Source organism: Entelurus aequoreus, linkage group LG17 (genome assembly GCF_033978785.1).
Source record: "Entelurus aequoreus isolate RoL-2023_Sb linkage group LG17, RoL_Eaeq_v1.1, whole genome shotgun sequence".
NCBI lineage: Eukaryota > Metazoa > Chordata > Actinopteri > Syngnathiformes > Syngnathidae > Entelurus > Entelurus aequoreus.
In genome coordinates, this window is record NC_084747.1 from 18,915,244 (window position 1) to 18,937,895 (window position 22,652).

Genomic DNA, 22,652 nt, shown 5'->3' on the forward strand with positions numbered 1-22,652 from the left:
GAATACACCTACAAACGAGGCATAATTATGCAATATGTACATACAGCTAGCCTAAATAGCATGTTAACATAGATTAGCTTGCGGTCATGCAGTGACCAAATATGCCTGATAAGCACTCCATAACAAGTCAATGATATCAACAAAGCTCACCTTTGTACATTCATGCACAGTATAAAACGTTTGGTGGACAAAATGAGACAAAGAAGGAGTGGCATAAAACACGTCTTTCTGTGGCAGTGTCGGAGAAAGTTGTACATGTAAACAAACTACGGTGAGTTCAAAGATCAATATGCCTGATTAGCACTCCATAACAAGTCAATAACATCAACAAAGCGCACCTTTGTGGAGTCACGCACAGTATAAAGCGTTTGGTGGACAAAATGAGACAAAGAAGAAGTGGCACAAAACCCGTCTTTCTGTGACAGTGTCGGAAAAAGTTGTACATGTAAACAAACTACGGTGAGTTCAAGGATCAATATGCCTGATTAGCACTCCATAACAAGTCAATAACATCAACAAAGCTCACCTTTGTGGATTCACGCACAGTATACAACGTTTGGTGGACAAAATGAGACAAAGAAGGAGTGGCACAAAACCCGTCTTTCTGTGGCAGTGTCGGAAAAAGTTGTACATGTAAACAAACTGTTGAGTCACAGTCCACACAACGGTGAGTTCAAGGGCCGCTGAAATTAGTAGGACAAAACTCGCCAAATACTGTCATCAGTGAAGCATAAACACAATCATATTAAACAGTGGGCTTTCCAACAATTAGGAAGGTTTGTGTCCTGTGAAACAATATTACAACAAAAAATATATTTTTCACCCCATTTTTTTCCCCCCATTTCCACACATTTAAAAAAAAGCTCCATGGAGCCACCGGGGCACCGCTAATTAGCCGCATGTGGCTCGAGAGCCGTGGGTTGCTGACCACCGCCTTAATGTGACATTAATGCTAAAGTAGGTCACCATGGCAACAGCATCTGCTGTACCCTCGTTAAGTCATTGTAGCTCGCATCAACATTATTTGAAGGTCCAACCACAGTATGGTAATATAAATAACAACGTACCATAATAAAAACTATTTATTCCTAGCATGCAACAATGACCCATATGGTTTTTATTTCTATGTTACATGATCATTGCATCTCTTTTCAATTGAATTATTACACGTATTTAAATGCCTGATTACTATGACAATGATTTTCATTCTTCCATTTTTTTTTAGTAATATTAATATAAATAACAAAATAATTACATAATAATGAAATACAAAACAATTATAGATCTTACAATAAATACAACAAAACTATGCTTGGATAATCTATATATTTTGTATATTTTCTGTTGTTTTGTTCGTATACTATCTCAAACAAAAATGTTTGTTGTTTACAGTATATGTTCATTGAATTATATTTCAAATAAAAAATGAATTTAAATGTATTTTCTAATTTTTCTGAAAAAAAATCCTAATTTTTCTAAAAAAAAAACAAAACGCAATAACCAAAAATATGATTCTAAATTATTTGTCTTTCTTACACACCAGATATTTATATTATATTTGTATTTTGATGTGTTATTATTATTACAATTATTATTATTTTTAGTAGTAGTAGTAGTAGTAGTAGTAGTGGTCGTAGTAGTATTGTTATTTGTATTGTTACAAACAATTATTAATATTATTGTTGTTGTTATTTTTGTTATTATTACTATAACAATAATTATCATTAGTGTTACTGATGTTATTCGTAGTCATAACAATAATTATACAACTAATTAATACTATTACTATTACATAAATGAATAATGTATATTACTTATATTTTGATGTTTTATTATTATTACAATTATTATTTTTAGTAGTAGTAGTGGTGGTAGTAGTATTGTTATTTGTATTGGTACTAACAATTATTAATATTATTGTTGTTGTCGTTACAGCAGTAGTGGTATTGTTGTTATTTTTGTTATTATTACTATAACATTAATTATTATTATGTTAGATGTTTTCGTAGTAGTAACAATAGTTATACAACTAATGATTTCATATAAACACTATTACATAAATAAATAATTTATATCAGTTATATTTTGAGGTATTATTGTTATTACAATTATTATTAGTTTTAGTAGTAGGAGATAATTCTAAATAATTACAATATATATAATAAATAATTAATATAAAAAATAAATAATATTAAATTAATATAATAAATATAAAATAAAATGATAATAATAATAAAAAAATAAAGTAGATTAAAAAAAGTAGTAGATAATAATAGTGGATAATCATATGTATTATTATTATTATTACAATTATTAATTTTAGTAGTAGTAGTAGTGGTGGTGGTATTGTTATTTGTATTGTAACTAACAGTTATTAATATTATTGTTGTTGTTGTTAATAGCAGTAGGGGTATTGTTATTTTTGTTATTATTACTATAACAATAATTATTATTAGTGTTACTGATGTTATTTGCAGTAGTAACAATATTTATATAATTAATTCATTCATATAAACACAATTACATAAATAAATAATATGAATAACTATATAATAATATTAATATTACTATTTACTTGTTATATTCAATGAAGTTCCCTGTCCTAATTAAGACTAAAGAGAAAAAAATACACTAGAAGAGATTTCAACATGCCTCAGCTTCCAACCACTTGTCAAACAGCACCACCTACAGGCTGCATGATGCATTACACGTCCAGCAGACTGCATTGTCTTGCACGAACAGGACAGCCAAGTGACCTTTCTGGCCATCATCATCCCTATCACACGCTGTTCCTTGTACTGTTCCCCTTATCGCCAAGGCCACATTCTTCTCTCATCTGACAGCGTGCATCGCTGTCCACAGTCTCTTCCCGCTCGCTCGCGCTTCTTCTTATCGCCGCGTGCCCGTGTGCTCGCCTCCTCTGTGCTGCCTGTCTGGGCCCAGAGCGGGAGGGAGGCTAGCCTTGACATGTGCAATATCAGTGTCCACGCCTGACTTCTTAAAGGCCTCACCCGTCATTGTTGCTGGTGGTTTTTGTAGCAAACATAACGACACATTGTTGTGTTCTTCTTTAAGCATTTTGATGGAACTGTTGCTGTGTAGACTGACCAATGACGAGTCCATACTTTGAAAAGACGAGTCCTACATGCGATGATTGGCAAGCAGACGAACCGATGATGAGTGAATACTTCAACCTAACAAACCACTTGGACGGGACAAACCACGTGTAATGGGTTGTCACTGACATGTAGACTGACCAATGAAGGGTGAATAATTTAACCCGACTAATCACTGGCACTCTATGTAGCAAATTGCATGTAGACTGACCAATGATGAGTGAATACTTTAATCTGACAAACCACTTAACTGGGTTTTCACTGACATTTTAATTGACCGATAACTAGTAAATACCTCCATCCGTCTTCTTACTCTTATCCGACTGACCAATGAAAGGTGAACGATTTAACCTGATCAATCACAGGCACGACAACAATTGGCGTGTAGACTGACCAATGACGAGGGAATACTTTCACCTTAGACTGGGTTGTCCCTGACATGTAGACTGACCAATGAAGGGTGAATAATTCAACCCAACTAATCACTGGCACTCTATGTAGCAAATTGCATGTAGACTGACCAATGATGAGTGAATACTTGAATCTGACAAACCACTTGAATTGCGTTTTCACTGACATTTGGATTGACCAATAACGAGTAAATACCTCCATCCGTCTTCTTACTCTTATCCGACTGACCAATGAAAGGTGAACGATTTAACCTGACCAATCACAGGTACTACAACAATTGGCGTGTAGACTGACCAATGACGAGGGAATACTTTCACCTGGTAAACCACTTATGCTGGGTTGTCCCTGACATGTAGACTGACCAATGAAGGGTGAATAATTTAACCCGACTAATCACTGGCACTCTATGTAGCAAATTGTATGTAGACTGACCAATGATGAGTGAATACTTTAATCTGACAAACCACTTGAATTGCGTTTTCACTGACATTTGGATTGACCAATAACGAGTAAATACCTCCATCCGTCTTCTTACTCTTATCCGACTGACCAATGAAAGGTGAACGATTTAACCTGACCAATCACAGGTACTACAACAATTGGCGTGTAGACTGATCAATGACGAGGGAATACTTTCATCTTAGACTGGGTTGTCCCTGACATGTATACTGACCAATGAAGGGTGAATAATTTAACCCGACTAATCACTGGCACTCTATGTAGCAAATTGCATGTAGACTGACCAATGAGTGAATACTTGAATCTGACAAACCACTTGAATTGCGTGTTCACTGACATTTTGAATGACCAATAACTAGTAAATACCTCCACCCGTGTTCCTACTCTTATCCGACTGACCAATGAAAGGTGAACGATTTAACCTGACCAATCACAGGTACTACAACAATTGGCGTGTAGACTGACCAATGATGAGGGAATACTTTCACCCGGTAAACCACTTAGACTGGGTTGTCCCTGACATGTAGACTGACCAATGAAGGGTGAATAATTTAACCCGACTAATCACTGGTACTATATGTAGCAAATTGCATGTAGACTGACCAGTGATGAGTGAATTATTGAATCTGACAAACCACTTAAACTGGGTTTTCACTGACATTTGGATTGACCAATAACTAGTAAATACCTCCATCCGTCTTCTTCCTCTTATCCGACTGACCAATGAAAGGTGAACGATTTAACCTGACCAATCACAGGCACGACAACAATTGGCGTGTAGACTGACCAATGACGAGGGAATACTTTCACCTTAGACTGGGTTGTCCCTGACATGTAGACTGACCAATGAAGGCTGAATAATTTAACCTGACTAATCACTGGTGCTATATGTAGCAAATTGCATGTAGACTGACCAATGATGAGTGAATACTTGAATCTGACAAACCACTTGAATTGCGTTTTCACTGACATTTTGATTGACCAATAACGAGTAAATACCTCCATCCGTCTTCTTCCTCTTATCCGACTGACCAATGAAAGGTGAACGATTTAACCTGATCAATCACAGGTACTACAATAATTGGCGTGTAGACTGACCAATGACGAGGGAATACTTTCACCTTAGACTGGGTTGTCCCTGACATGTAGACTGACCAATGAAGGGTGAATAATTTAACCCGACTAATCACTGGCACTCTATGTAGCAAATTGCATGTAGACTGACCAATGATGAGTGAATACTTGAATCTGACAAACCACTTGAATTGCGTTTTCACTGACATTTTGACTGACCAATAACTAGTAAATACCTCCATCCGTCTTCCTACTCTTATCCGACTGACCAATGAAAGGTGAACGATTTAACCTGACCAATCACAGGTACTACAACAATTGGCGTGTAGACTGACCAATGACGAGGGAATACTTTCATCTTAGACTGGGTTGTCCCTGACATGTATACTGACCAATAAAGGGTGAATAATTTAACCCGACTAATCACTGGCACTCTATGTAGCAAATTGTATGTAGACTGACCAATGATGAGTGAATACTTTAATCTGACAAACCACTTGAACTGGGTTTTCACTGACATTTGGATTGACCAATAACTAGTAAATACCTCCATCCGTCTTCTTCCTCTTATCCGACTGACCAATGAAAGGTGAACGATTTAACCTGACCAATCACAGGCACGACAACAATTGGCGTGTAGACTGACCAATGACGAGGGAATACTTTCACCTTAGACTGGGTTGTCCCTGACATGTAGACTGACCAATGAAGGGTGAATAATTTAACCCGACTAATCACTGGCACTCTATGTAGCAAATTGCATGTAGACTGACCAATGATGAGTGAATACTTGAATCTGACAAACCACTTGAACTGGGTTTTCACTGACATTTGGATTGACCAATAACTAGTAAATACCTCCATCCGTCTTCTTCCTCTTATCCGACTGACCAATGAAAGGTGAACGATTTAACCTGACCAATCACAGGCACGACAACAATTGGCGTGTAGACTGACCAATGACGAGGGAATACTTTCACCTTAGACTGGGTTGTCCCTGACATGTAGACTGACCAATGAAGGGTGAATAATTTAACCCGACTAATCACTGGCACTCTATGTAGCAAATTGCATGTAGACTGACCAATGATGAGTGAATACTTGAATCTGACAAACCACTAGAATTGCGTTTTCACTGACATTTTGATTGACCAATAACTAGTAAATACCTCCATCCGTCTTCCTACTCTTATCCGACTGACCAATGAAAGGTGAACGATTTAACCTGACCAATCACAGGTACTACAACAATTGGCGTGTAGACTGACCAATGATGAGGGAATACTTTCACCCGGTAAACCACTTAGACTGGGTTGTCCCTGACATGTAGACTGACCAATGAAGGGTGAATAATTTAACCCGACTAATCACTGGCACTCTATGTAGCAAATTGCATGTAGTCTGACCAATGATGAGTGAATACTTGAATCTGACAAACCACTTGAACTGTGTTTTCACTGACATTTGGATTGACCAATAACTAGTAAATACTTCCACCCGTGTTCTTCCTCTTATCCGACTGACCAATGAAAGGTGAACGATTTAACCTGATCAATCACAGGCACGACAACAATTGGCGTGTAGACTGACCAATGACGAGGGAATACTTTCACCTTAGACTGGGTTGTCGACTGGCCAATTAAGGATGAATAATTTAACCCGACTAATCACTGGCACTCTATGTAGCAAATTGCATGTAGACTGACCAATGGTGAGTGAATACTTGAATCTGACAAACCACTTAAACTGGGTTTTCACTGACATTTTAATTGACCGATAACGAGTAAATACTTCCATCCGTCTTCCTACTCTTATCCGACTGACCAATGAAAGGTGAACGATTTAACCTGATCAATCACAGGCACGACAACAATTGGCGTGTAGACTGACCAATGACGAGGGAATACTTTCACCTTAGACTGGGTTGTACCTGACATGTAGACTGACCAATGAAGGGTGAATAATTCAACCCAACTAATCACTGGCACTCTATGTAGCAAATTGTATGTAGTCTGACCAATGATGAGTGAATACTTGAATCTGACAAACCACTTGAACTGGGTTTTCACTGACATTTGGATTGACCAATAACTAGTAAATACTTACATCCGTCTTCTTCCTCTTATCCGACTGACCAATGAAAGGTGAACGATTTAACCTGATCAATCACAGGCACGACAACAATTGGCGTGTAGACTGACCAATGACAAGGGAATACTTTCACCTTAGACTGGGTTGTCCCTGACATGTAGACTGGCCAATGAAGGGTGAATAATTCAACCCAACTAATCACTGGCACTCTACATAGCAAATTGCATGTAAACTGACCAATGATGAGTGAATTCTTGAATCTGACAAACCACTTGAACTGGGTTTTCACTGACATTTGGATTGACCAATAACTAGTAAATACTTCCATCCGTCTTCTTCCTCTTATCCGACTGACCAATGAAAGGTAAACGATTTAACCTGACCAATCACAGGTACTACAACAATTGGCGTGTAGACTGACCAATGATGAGGGAATACTTTCACCTGGTAAACCACTTAGACCGGGTTGTCCCTGACATGTAGACTGACCAATGAAGGGTGAATAATTTAACCCGACTAATCACTGGTGCTATATGTAGCAAATTGCATGTAGACCGACCAATGATGAGTGAATACTTGAATCTGACAAACCACTTGAACTGGGTTTTCACTGACATTTGGATTGACCAATAACTAGTAAATACTTCCATCTGTCTTCTTCCTCTTATCCGACTGACCAATGAAAGGTGAACGATTTAACCTGACCAATCACAGGTACTACAACAATTGGCGTGTAGACTGACCAATGACGAGGGAATACTTTCACCTTAGACTGGGTTGTCCCTGACATGTAGACTGACCAATGAAGGGTGAATAATTTAACCCGACTAATCACTGGCACTCTATGTAGCAAATTGCATGTAGACTGACCAATGATGAGTGAATACTTGAATCTGACAAACCACTTTAATTGCGTTTTCACTGACATTTTGATTGACCAATAACTAGTAAATACCTCCATCCGTCTTCCTACTCTTATCTGACTGACCAATGAAAGGTGAACAATTTAACCTGACCAATCACAGGTACTACAACAATTGGCGTGTAGACTGACCAATGACGAGGGAATACTTTCACCTGGTAAACCACTTATGCTGGGTTGTCCCTGACATGTAGACTGACCAATGAAGGGTGAATAATTTAACCCGACTAATCACTGGCGCTATATGTAGCAAATTGCATGTAGACTGACCAATGATGAGTGAATACTTTCACCTTAGACTGTGTTGTCCCTGACATGAAGACTGACCAATGAAGGGTGAATAATTCAACCCGACTTATCACTGGTGCTATATGTAGCAAATTGCATGTAGATTGACCAATGATGAGTGAATACTTGAATCTGACAAACCACTTGAATTGCGTTTTCACTGACATTTTTGATTGACCAATAACTAGTAAATACCTCCATCCGTCTTCTTACTCTTATCCGACTGACCAATGAAAGGTGAACGATTTAACCTGATCAATCACAGGCACGACAACAATTGGCGTGTAGACTGACCAATGACGAGGGAATACTTTCACCTTAGACTGGGTTGTCCCTGACATGTAGACTGACCAATGAAGGGTGACTAATTTAACCCGACTAATCACTGGTGCTATATGTAGCAAATTGCATGTAGACTGACCAATGATGAGTGAATACTTGAATCTGACAAACCACTTGAATTGCGTTTTCACTGACATTTTTGATTGACCAATAACTAGTAAATACCTCCATCCGTCTTCCTACTCTTATCCGACTGACCAATGAAAGGTGAACGATTTAACCTGACCAATCACAGGTACTACAACAATTGGCGTGTAGACTGACCAATGATGAGGGAATACTTTCACCCGGTAAACCACTTAGACTGGGTTGTCCCTGACATGTAGACTGACCAATGAAGGGTGAATAATTTAACCCGACTAATAACTGGTGCTATATGTAGCAAATTGCATGTAGACTGACCAATGATGAGTGAATACTTGAATCTGACAAACCACTTGAACTGGGTTTTCACTGACATTTGGATTGACCAATAACTAGTAAATACTTCCATCCGTCTTCTTCCTCTTATCCGACTGACCAATGAAAGGTGAACGATTTAACCTGACCAATCACAGGTACTACAACAATTGGCGTGTAGACTGACCAATGATGAGGGAATACTTTCACCCGGTAAACCACTTAGACTGGGTTGTCCCTGACATGTAGACTGACCAATGAAGGGTGAATAATTTAACCAGACTAATCACTGGCACTATATGTAGCAAATTGCATGTAGACTGACCAATGATGAGTGAATTCTTGAATCTGACAAACCACTTGAACTGGGTTTTCACTGACATTTGGATTGACCAATAACTAGTAAATACTTCCATCCGTCTTCTTCCTCTTATCCGACTGACCAATGAAAGGTGAACGATTTAACCTGACCAATCACAGGTACTACAACAATTGGCGTGTAGACTGACCAATGATGAGGGAATACTTTCACCTTAGACTGGGTTGTCCCTGACATGTAGACTGACCAATGAAGGCTGAATAATTTAACCAGACTAATAACTGGCACTCTATGTAGCAAATTGCATGTAGACTGACCAATGAGTGAATACTTGAATCTGACAAACCACTTGAATTGTGTTTTCACTGACATTTTGATTGACCAATAACTAGTAAATACCTCCATCCGTCTTCCTACTCTTATCCGACTGACCAATGAAAGGTGAACGATTTAACCTGACCAATCACAGGTACTACAACAATTGGCGTGTAGACTGCCCAATGATGAGGGAATACTTTCACCTGGTAAACCACTTAGACTGGGTTGTCCCTGACATGTAGACTGACCAATGAAGGGTGAATAATTTAACCCGACTAATCACTGGTACTATATGTAGCAAATTGCATGTAGACTGACCAATGATGAGTGAATACTTTAATCTGACAAACCACTTGAACTGGGTTTTCACTGACATTTGGATTGACCAATAACTAGTAAATACTTCCATCCGTCTTCTTCCTCTTATCCGACTGACCAATGAAAGGTGAACGATTTAACCTGACCAATCACAGGTACTACAACAATTGGCGTGTAGACTGACCAATGATGAGGGAATACTTTCACCTTAGACTGGGTTGTCCCTGACATGTAGACTGACCAATGAAGGGTGAATAATTCAATCCAACTAATCACTGGCACTCTATGTAGCAAATTGCATGTAGACTGACCAATGATGAGTGAATACTTGAATCTGACAAACCACTTGAATTGCGTTTTCACTGACATTTTTGATTGACCAATAACTAGTAAATACCTCCATCCGTCTTCCTACTCTTATCCGACTGACCAATGAAAGGTGAACGATTTAACCTGACCAATCACAGGTACTACAACAATTGGCGTGTAGACTGACCAATGATGAGGGAATACTTTCACCTTAGACTGGGTTGTCCCTGACATGTAGACTGACCAATGAAGGGTGAATAATTTAACCCGACTAATCACTGGTACTATATGTAGCAAATTGCATGTAGACTGACCAATGATGAGTGAATACTTGAATCTGACAAACCACTTAAACTGGGTTTTCACTGACATTTGGATTGACCAATAACTAGTAAATACTTCCATCCGTCTTCTTACTCTTATCCGACTGACCAATGAAAGGTGAACGATTTAATCTGACCAATCAAAGGCACGACAACAATTGGCGTGTAGACTGACCAATGACGAGGGAATACTTTCACCTTAGACTGGGTTGTCCCTGACATGTAGACTGACCAATGAAGGGTGAATAATTTAACCCGACTAATCACTGGCACTCTATGTAGCAAATTGCATGTAGACTGACCAATGATGAGTGAATACTTGAATCTGACAGACCACTTGAATTGCGTTTTCACTGACATTTTGATTGACCAATAACTAGTAAATACCTCCATCCGTCTTCCTACTCTTATCCGACTGACCAATGAAAGGTGAACGGTTTAACCTGACCAATCACAGGTACTACAACAATTGGCGTGTAGACTGACCAATGATGAGGGAATACTTTCACCTTAGACTGGGTTGTCCCTGACATGTAGACTGACCAATGAAGGGTGAATAATTTAACCCGACTAATCACTGGTACTATATGTAGCAAATTGCATGTAGACTGACCAATGATGAGTGAATACTTGAATCTGACAAACCACTTGAACGGGGTTTTCACTGACATTTGGATTGACCAATAACTAGTAAATACTTCCATCCGTCTTCTTCCTCTTATCCGACTGACCAATGAAAGGTGAACGATTTAACCTGACCAATCACAGGTACTACAACAATTGGCGTGTAGACTGACCAATGATGAGGGAATACTTTCACCTTAGACTGGGTTGTCCCTGACATGTAGACTGACCAATGAAGGGTGAATAATTTAACTCGACTAATCACTGGTGCTATATGTAGCAAATTGCATGTAGACTGACCAATGATGAGTGAATACTTGAATCTGACAAACCACTTGAATTGCGTTTTCACTGACATTTGGATTGACCAATAACTAGTAAATACTTCCATCCGTCTTCTTCGTCTTATCCGACTGACCAATGAAAGGTGAACGATTCAACCTGACCAATCACAGGTACTACAACAATTGGCGTGTAGACTGACCAATGACGAGGGAATACTTTCACCTTAGACTGGGTTGTCCCTGACATGTAGACTGACCAATGAAGGGTGAATAATTTAACTCGACTAATCACTGGTGCTATATGTAGCAAATTGCATGTAGACTGACCAATGATGAGTGAATACTTGAATCTGACAAACCACTTGAATTGCGTTTTCACTGACATTTTGATTGACCAATAACTTTTTGATGTGTTTGTTAGCTAGCTCGTTAACAATGGATGAGCTCAGTCATTTTTATGCACAAAAATCCAATGGATTGTTTTTAGAAAAACCGGTAGACTCTTCAATGATGACGAATCACTGCTAGGACATGTAACGACTGGCTTGTAGACTGACCAATGAGTGATGTAACGCAACAAATGACTTACGCCGTGTTGACGTGTAGCCCGACCAATGAAGAGCGACTTCTTCAGCCGGGCCAATTACTAACGATGCATGATATTATTGAGTTTGAGTTTATTTGGAACATGCATGCATACAACATGATACATCACAATTCCCAGTTTCTCTGTTCAACGTGTTCGAAAAGGAGTAGAAAGAAGCAGAGCTTATTTAATCCTACCCCTTTTCCTTTACATAGCAGTTGCTAAAACTTTTGTTCACTTTCTGTTCTCAATTTATTCACAATATACTCCATAACTAATAACATTAAAAATAAATAAATAATTCAACTGACTTTGAGGGCTCATAAAATCCAAACCGGAGCAGTAATTAAAATTCTTTCATCAACTTTTAATCAGAAAGGTTTAATCTCTCTCCTTGTGCTAATTTGAAGCCGACACGACAAACACGCTCAGAGGAGATAATGTTTGAAAAAAGGTGACTGTTTTTACAATTTTGTTTTGAAGGGGGAATTGCAAACTTCCTGTTGATTTTTGCTGGGGGTTGTCAGTGTATGAAGTATAGACCTACATAGAGGTTTTTGTTTCATGTCTCTACGACATTCCTACTGGGAGTAACCGGCAGTTTTGTCTGTGTTTTCTTCCTAGGGGGTGCTAGAGCGCAATTTTGAGTTTGGGGGTTTGGTTTTTTTGATTAGATCGCAATTTTCGCCAGTCCTGATGTGTGTGTCCAATTTGGTGAGTTTCAAAGCATGTTAAGGGGGTCAAATTACAGCTCAAAGAGGCGGCGGTATAATAATAAAACGCTAGAAATACAATAGAGTCCTCTGTAATAATTAGAGAAGTAAGTTATATTTCATATGGTGAGATGAGTAAGATTATCTAGAAAATGAATGGATGGATGAAATAAATTCAGAATGTTCATCGTGGTTCTTCTTCTTTGTACTTTGTAAACACTTTAAGTTTGAAGAGTTTGCTTGAAGTGGATCATATTAGTACATTGTTTGATTGCTTTGCTTAATCCATACTATCATTTAATTCCACATACTGATATACTGAAGGTCTTAAGTGTTGTACGTAAGTGCAAATGTTTTAAAATATACATTTTTCTCTAAGAATAGATTTCTCCTATTTTGTTGAGAGTAATTGTTGTATATGCTTGGGTAGCAGGTTATAGTTTGCTTTGTGCATAATTTTAGCTGTTTGCAAATTCACTAAGTCGTGGAATTTCAGTATTTTTGATTCAATAAATAAGGTTTGAATGTTCTCCATATCCAACATTATGTATTATTCTAACTGATGTTTTTTGTAGCACCGTTAATGAATGAAGTGTACTTTTGTAGTTATTTCCCCATATTTCTGCACAATAACTCAGATATGGTAACACTAGCGAGCAGTGCAGAATATGAAGTGATTTTTGGTCTAGAACATGTTTAGCTTTATTCCTTATTTATATATTTCTCGCTACTTTATGTTGTTTATTTTTTACATGAGTTTCCAGTTCAATTTATCATCAATCATTATACCTAGAAATTTGTTTTCATTTACTCTTTCAATTGCTATTCCATCTATTTGTATTTGTGTTTGACTTTCCCTTCTACTGTTACCAAATAGCATTATTTTAGTTTCACTGAGGTTTAAAGGCCTAATGAAATGAAATTTTCTTATTTAAACGGGGATAGCAGGTCCATTCTATGTGTCATACTTGATCATTTTGCGATATTGCCATATTTTTGCTGAAAGGATTTAGTAGAGAACATAGATGATAAAGTTTGCAACTTTTGGTCGCTGATAAAAAAGCCTTGCCTGTACCGGAAGTAGCGTGACGTCACAGGTTGTGGAGCTCCTCACATCTGCACATTGTTTACAATCATGGCCGCCAGCAGCGAGAGCGATTCGGACTGAGAAAGCGACGATTACCCCATTAATTTGAGCGAGGATGAAAGATTCGTGGATGAGGAAAGTGAGAGTGAAGGATTAGAGGGCAGTGGAAGCGATTCAGATAGGGAAGATGCTGTGAGAGGCGGGTGGGACCTGATATTCAGCTGGGAATGACTACAACAGTAAATAAGCACAAGACATATATATACTCTATTAGCCACAACACAACCAGGCTTATATTTAATATGCCACAAATTAATCCGCATAACAAACACCTCCCCCTCCTGTCCATATAACCCGCCAATACAAATCAAACACCCGCACAACACACTCAATCCCACAGCCCAAAGTACCGTTCACCTCCGCAAAGTTCATACAGCACATATATTTCCCCAAAGTTACGTACGTGACATGCACATAGCGGCACGCACGTACGGGTAAGCGATCAAATGTTTGGAAGCCGCAGCTGCGTACTCACGGTAGCGCGTCTTCTATCCAAACTCAAAGTCCTCCTGGTTGTGTTGCTGCAGCCGGCCGCTAATACACCGCTTCCCACCTACAGCTTTCTTCTTTGCTGTCTTCATTGTTCATTAAACAAACTGCAAAAGATTCACCAACACAGATGTCCAGAATACTGTGGAATTTTGCGATGAAAACAGACGACTTAATAGCTGGCCACAATGCTGTCCCAAAATGTCCGCACAATCCGTGACGTCACGCGCAAACGTCATCATACCGAGACGTTTTCAGCAGAATATTTCGCGGGAAATTTAAAATTGCACTTTATAAGTTAACCCGGCCGTATTGGCATGTGTTGCAATGTTAAGATTTCATCATTGATATATAAACTATCAGACTGTGTGGTCGGTAATAGTGGCTTTCAGTAGGCCTTTAAGGATAGTCTGTTTTTGTCAAACCATCTTTTTAATTTTTTAATTTCTTCGGTTATCATTTGTATTATCTTCCGTGTGTTCTCTCCTGAACAAAACGCTGTTGTATCATCCGTGAATAATACTATTAATTACTAATATGTAGACTACCCAATTAAGAGTGAGTGATGAAACTTGGGCTGTGTCGTCACTGACATGTAGACTGACCGGTGACAAGTCAATAACAAAATAAATCACTGGTAGTACAGTATACATACACAGTAACGATTGACTCACCAATGACGAGTGAGTACTTTGAAGAGATAATGCACTAGTACGCCATATAATGATTGGCATGTAGACTTACCAATGACGAGTGAGTACTTTGATGAGATAATGCACTAGTGATTGAACCTGACCAGTCACTGGTAGGACAACGACACGTAGACTGACCAATGATGACTGAAAACTTCAACCCGACAAACTACTTGGACTGGGTTGTCAGTGACATGTGGACTGACCAATGAAGGGCAAATACTTTACTCGGACCAATAACTTGTAATACAAATACGGATTGACACATAGACTGACCAGTGACTAGTGAATAATTTAACAAGACCGTTCACTCGTTCTGCATGTCAAGGTTAACATCAAGACTAGCCAATGACTGATGTAATGAAACCCGACCAAGGAGTTGTACGATGTTGCCAATGACGGACAGGTAGGCTTACCGGCAAAGAGTGACTAATGACGGGTAACGCACATAGACAGACCAATGAAGAGTAGACTTACCAATGACGAGTGAGTACTTTGATGAGATAATGCACTAGTGATTGAACCTGACCAGTCACTGGTAGGACAACGACACGTAGACTGACCAATGATGACTGAAAACTTCAACCAGACAAACCACTTGGACTGGGTTGTCAGTGACATGTGGACTGACCAATGAAGGGCGAATACTTTACTCGGACCAATACCTTGTAATACTAATACGGATTGACACAGACTGACCAGTGACTAGTGAATAATTTAACAAGACCTTTCACTCGCTCTGCATGTCAAGGTTAACATCGAGACCAGCCAATGACTGATGTAATGAAACCCGACCAAGGAGTTGTACGATGTTGCCAATGACGGACAGGTAGGCTTACCGGCAAAGAGTGACTAATGACGGGTAACGCACGTAGACAGACCAATGAAGAGTAGACTTACCAATGACGAGTGAGTACTTTGATGAGATAATGCACTAGTGATTGAACCTGACCAGTCACTGGTAGGACAACGACACGTAGACTGACCAATGATGACTGAAATCTTCAACCCGACAAACCACTTGGACTGGGTTGTCAGTGACATGTGGACTGACCAATGAAGGGCAAATACTTTACTCGGACCAATAACTTGTAATACCAATACGGATTGACACAGACTGACCAGTGACTAGTGAATAATTTAACAAGACCATTCACTCGTTCTGCATGTCAAGGTTAACATTGAGACTAGCCAATGACTGATGTAATGAAACCCGACCAAGGAGTTTTACGATGTTGCCAATGACGGACAGGTAGGCTGACCGGTAAAGAGTGACTAATGACGGGTAACGCACGTAGACTGACCAATGAAGAGTGACTCACCTGTGGCGCCAAGCAAGGAAGCGGGGTTAGACGCCAGGGGTCGACCATCCACAGTGAACAAGCAGTCGGCGCCGCTTTCGGGCTTCATCACTGAGCCCGGACTGCAAAGATCCACCGGACTGTAAATCCCGAGCTCCTCATCCTGAGCTTGTTGCCTTCTGAGGGCCACCTGGGGGGGAAAAAACCAGTGAATGTTGTATATAGAGGATCTCTGACGGATGTTCCTGAGAACCAGCGTCCACTAGAGTGGACATGTGTGTTTTGCACAACTGGGCAATTTGTCTGAAATGTGACAAAAATAAACGTCCACTGGGGAGGACGCTGGTTCTCAGGCATGTAGGATCTTTCAGTAGCGGCTAGCTTGAGTTCTAATGACTTTATGACTGACTTACAGTCGCAATCAAAAGTCTACATACACTATGTCATGGCTGTCTTGAGTTTCCAATAATTTCTGCAACATACTTGTTGGTCACAAAAAACATTCATGAAGTTTGGTTCTTTTATGAATTTATTATGAGTCTACTGAAAATGTGAGCAAATGTGCTGGGTCAAAAGTATACGTACAGCAATGTTAATATTTGCTTACATGTCCCTTGGCAAGTTTCACTGCAATAAGGCGCTTTTGGTAGCCATCCACAAGCTTCTGCTTGAATTTTTGACCACTCCTCTTGACAAAATTGGTGCAGTTCAGCGAAAATGTGTTGGTTTTGTGACATGGACTTGTTTCTTCAGCATTGTCCACACGTTTAAGTCAGGACTTTGTGAAGACCATTCTAAAACCTTCATTCTAGCCTGATTTAGCCATTCCTTTACCACTTTTGACGTGTGTTTGGGGTCATTGTCCTGTTGGAACACCCAACTGTGCCCAAGACCCAACCTCCGGGCTGATGATTTGGAGGTAATCCTCCTTTTTCATTGTCCCATTTAAAGCACCAGTTCCATTGGCAGAAAAACAGGCTCAGAGCATAATACTACCACCACCATGCTTGGCGGTAGGAATGGTGTTCCTGGGATCAAAGGCTGCACCTTTTGTCCTCCAAACATATTGCTACATTTTTGTTTCATCTGACCACAGAACTTTCCTCCAGAAGGTCTTATCTTTATCCAAGTGATGTCAGATGAAACAAAAATGTAGCTGTTTGGCCACAATACCCAGCAATATGTTTGGAGGAGAAAAGGTGAGGCCTTTAATCCCAGGAGCACCATGCTTACCGTCAAGCATGGTGGTGGTAGTATTATGCTCCGGGCCTGTTTTGCTGCCAATGGAACTGGTGCTTTACAGAGAGTAAATGGGACAATGAAAAATGAGGATTATTTCTTCAGGACAACCTAAAATCATCAGCCCGGAGGTTGGTTTTTGGGTGCAGTTGTGTCATGAAATGGAGGTGACGAACCCCAAGATGAAGAGATGGCAGGCTTAGTACAAGAAAACATAGTTTTAAGGTTAAAAAAATGCAAGGAAAACAAGAACCAGAAACCAGGAAACAGCAAACAGGGACAGGAGTCAGGATCCAGGGAACATCTCACAGTAGTGATGGGTCCGGCAACACCGATGCATCGGCGCATGCGTCGAGCTCATAGAGCAAAACCCTGTGTCGGTGCGCGTACCGCTTTTAGAAAGTCACGTGACCGATCATGAGCTGTTTTGGTCACGTGACCGATACGCGAACAGTGTCGCACTGACGCCTGCACGCTAAACTGTGTTTATAAGGAAGCGCGTCTGTCAACGAGATGCTGCTGCCAACAGAATCGCCGCACTTCTGTCGTTGGTCATTTGTAATTTATCGTCGTCGGAGATCATGGAGCAGCCTCAGGCAAAAAGAAAGATTTCCGCCGTGTGGGAATATTTTGATCATACCCTACCGTTCAAAAGTTTGGGGTCACCCAAACAATTTTGTGGAGTAGCCTTCATTTCTAAGAACAAGAATAGACTGTCGAGTTTCAGATGAAAGTTCTCTTTTTCTGGCCATTTTGAGCGTTTAATTGACCCCAGAAATGTGATGCTCCAGAAACTCAATCTGCTCAAAGGAAGGTCAGTTTTGTAGCTTCTGTAACGAGCTAAACTGTTTTCAGATGTGTGAACATGATTGCACAAGGGTTTTCTAATCATCAATTAGCCTTCTGAGCCAATGAGCAAACACATTGTACCATTAGAACACTGAAGTGATGGTTGCTGGAAATGGGCCTCTATACACCTATGTAGATATTGCACCAAAAACCAGATATTTGCAGCTAGAATAGTCATTTACCACATTAGCAATGTATAGAGTGTATTTCTTTAAAGTTATCTTCATTGAAAAGTACAGTGCTTTTCCTTCAAAAATAAGGACATTTCAATGTGACCCCAAACTTTTGAACGGTAGTGTATATCGGAAAAAAAGGTATTTGTGTTCATTTCCTTGTCATTACATCCTGTTGTCTCAAAGTTTCCACTTGATCTACTAGAAGTCAAAATCTCTTCAAAATGATTCTTAGTTTACTATTCATATTTTCTGCAGGTTAAATTCGCATTTGTACGACAGAAGTGTTGTACATTAACAAATCCACCTCCTCAATGCTGAGGTATTATAGGGCCAGGCATGAAAATGAAGTTCCAGAGACACCCAGGATAATAACTAAGAAGAGAAATCGTCTAAAATGTAATATGTTGGAAAAACTGTTTTTTTTAAATAAAAATGTGTAAAAAATAAAATAAAATAAAATTCCCAGTCCACAAGCATCCTCATTCACAACACGTTCTCTTAGTTTTCCATGTTATGATACATGTTCACATTATTTATTGACTGTATCTAAAAAAGATACAAATATATTTTTATTTAAATGAAGATATGTAATAATCCTAAAGGAGATACAATGACTTGGTTTATATTATTGTATATACTAGGTCGGGGGTCGGCAACCCAAAATGTTGAAAGAGCCATATTGGACCAAAAATACAAAAACAAATCTGTCTGGAGCCGCAAAAAATTAAAAGCCATGTTACATACAGATAGTGTGTCATGAGATATAAATAGAATTAAGAGGACTTAAAGGAAACTAAATGACCTCAAATATACCTACAAACGAGGCATAATGATGCAATATGTACATATAGCTAGCCTAAATAGCATGTTAGCATCGATTAGCTTGCAGTCATGCAGTGACCAAATATGTCTGATTAGCACTCCACACAAGTCAATAACATCAACAAAACTCACCTTTGTGCATTCACGCACAACGTTAAAAGTCTGGTGGACAAAATGAGACAGAAAAAGAAGTGGCATAAAACACGTCCTAGAAAGTCGGAGAAAGTTATACATGTAAACAAACTACGGTGAGTTCAAGGACCGCCAAAATTAGTAGGACAAAACGGCGCTCGCCAAATACTCGAATCAGTTAAGCATGTTTAATATAAACAGTGTGATTTATAACAATTAGGGAGGTTTGTGTCATGTTTGTCCTCCTACAGAAACCATATTAACACAAAAAAAATATTTTTTGCCCCTCATCTTTTTCCATTTTTCATACATTTTTTAAAAAAGCTCCAGAGAGCCACTAGGGCGGCGCTAAAGAGCCGCATGCGGCTCTTGAGCCGCGGGTTGCCGACCCCCGTACTAGGTCATAAAATCAGTGTCAGTTGAGTCGGTCCATAGGTTGCTTGTAGGGATTTTTAATGTCCAGCAGATGTCAGTATTTAGTGACACAGTATCGACACAGTATCAATACAGTTTTGCAATGTGTCGAAACGCTTCATCACGCCTCATCAACCCATCACTATCTCACAGCATACACGAAACAGGCCGTCCACAGCATACAGCAAACAATACTCCAGCACTTACTGGAGGGCAAGGCAGGTATAAATAGCAGCCGACTGATTGACACCAGGTGTGGCCAGGTGCCAATCAGTCGCAGCTGAGGGGAACAGCGCTAAGGGAGGCAAGCAGGAAACTGAACAAAAATAAGAGGAGGTAAAACACAAACAGAGGGATTTGGGTGTTCCAACAGGACAATGACACCAAACACATGTCAAAAGTGGTAAAGGAATGACTAAATCAGGCTAGAATGAAGGTTTTGGAATGGCCATCCCAAAGTCCTGACGTGTGGACAATGCTGAAGAAACAAGTCCATGTCAGAAAACCAACACATTTAGCTGAACTGCACCAATTTTGTCAAGAGGAGTGGTTAAAAATTCAAGCAGAAGCTTGTGGATGGCTACCAAAAGCGCCTTATTGCAGTGAAACTTGCCAAGGGACATGTAAGCAAATATTAACATTGCTGTATGTATACTTTTGACCCAGCACATTTGCTCACATGTTCAGTAGACCCATAATAAATTCATAAAAGAACCAAACTTCATGAAGGTTTTTTGTGACCAACAAGTATGTGCTCCAATCACTCTATCACAAAAAAAATAAGAATTGTAGAAATTATTAGAAAATCAAGACAGCCATGACATTATGTTCTTTACAAGTGTATGTAAACTTTTGACCACGACTGTACACTACCGTTCAAAAGTTTGGGGTCACCCAAACAATTTTGTGGAATAGCCTTCATTTCTAAGAACAAGAATAGACTGTCGAGTTTCAGATGAAAGTTCTCTTTTTCTGGCCATTTTGACCGTTTAATTGACTCCACAAATGTGATGCTCCAGAAACTCAATCTGCTCAAAGGAAGGTCCGTTTTGTAGCTTCTGTAACGAGCTAAACTGTTTTCAGATGTGTGAACATGATTGCACAAGGGTTTTCTAACCATCAATTAGCCTTCTGAGCCAATGAGCAAACACATTGTACCATTAGAACACTGGAGTGATAGTTGCTGGAAATGGGCCTCTATACACCTATGTAGATATTGCACCAAAAACCAGACATTTGCAGCTAGAATAGTCATTTACCACATTAGCAATGTATAGAGTGTATTTCTTTCAAGTTAACACTAGTTTAAAGTTATCTTCATTGAAAAGTACAGTGCTTTTCCTTCAAAAATACGGACATTTCAATGTGACCCCAAACTTTTGAACGGTAGTGTATGTGTTGAGGTAATAAAGGTCACATTATGTATAAAATAATAAATATGGCCCCTTCCCATTCCTTAGCATGTATACAAGTGTGGCCCCCTAAATGTCAAACAAGAGACAGTAATCAATGCAAAATGTTGCCCAAAGAAGCATCATCACATGTGTGGAGCACAAGGAAGAGTTAACCCTAATAGGACCTCGTTAAGGAGCCCAAACAGGTGCGTGTGTTTGTACCTGCGCCGCCATGACTCTCTGCCGCTCGGCGATCAGCCGACACTTTTGGCACTGGCAGTCCTTCCACTTGCAGAAGCGCTTGTGTCCCTTCAGTTGCGACACGAAGCCGTGGTTCCTGCAGCGGGAGCACTTGGGAATCCTTTTCTGGCCCTTGCCGGGGGACGGGGCCCGGTCGCCCAGCGGGGTCACCTGCCGAGCGTGCTTGCTCATGTCTGGAGGGCGCTGGGAAATGAAAGCAAACGCTCAGCGTGGCGGAGGCTGTAAGGTTGGCGGCCCTCCCCGTCCTGCTGGCGCAACTTCTTTTCTTTTTTTTCTTCATCTCTTCAATAAGTGTGGGAGTTGTTCGCCACACACGAGTGGGAGGGAAGAAAAGTGATTGTCCATCGCCGTCTCATTCATTGTGGTCCAAGTCATGTGACGCAAGCTTGTAGCTTTTATCCGGTCCGAAAAACGGCGGTGTTGGCCAGATTGAAGTGCACTGTTCTCCGGACCTTGACTTGTCGTCACAAGACCTCCCATCCCAGTAGGCGTCATTAGTTCATGTAACGTAACTGTAACGTATTATTTTCAGGCCTCCCTATGTGCAGCATTAAAAGATTACAGCTGGTACAAAATGTGGCTGCTAGACTTTTGACAAGAACAAGAAAGTTTGATCATATTATGCCTCTACTGTATATACTTATCTATATATATACACTACCGTTCAAAAGTTTGGGGTCACATTGAAATGTCCTTATTTTTGAAGGAAAAGCACTGTACTTTTCAATGAAGATAACTTTAAACTAGTCTTAACTTTAACGAAATACACTCTATACATTGCTAATGTGGTAAATGACTATTCTAGCTGCAAATGTCTGGTTTTTGGTGCAATATCTACAT

At 39.7% G+C, this 22,652-nt stretch overlaps 1 protein-coding gene across 2 annotated transcripts in view; it reads right to left on the bottom strand.

Moving 5' to 3' along the window:
• Positions 1-22,169, bottom strand: part of dmrt1 (doublesex and mab-3 related transcription factor 1) — a 100,407-nt gene extending 78,238 nt beyond the window's left edge. Inside the window, exons 1-2 of one of the 2 annotated variants that reach the window (XM_062025105.1) lie at positions 21,774-22,169; positions 16,547-16,715 (exon numbers count right to left, since the gene is read on the bottom strand). In XM_062025105.1, coding sequence (XP_061881089.1) covers positions 16,547-16,715; positions 21,774-21,983 — 379 coding nt within the window. In that variant the 5' untranslated portion in view covers positions 21,984-22,169. The remainder of the gene's footprint in view (positions 1-16,546; positions 16,716-21,773) is intronic. The other variant, XM_062025104.1, reaches the window with a different exon arrangement.
• Positions 22,170-22,652: the final 483 nt, after the last annotated feature.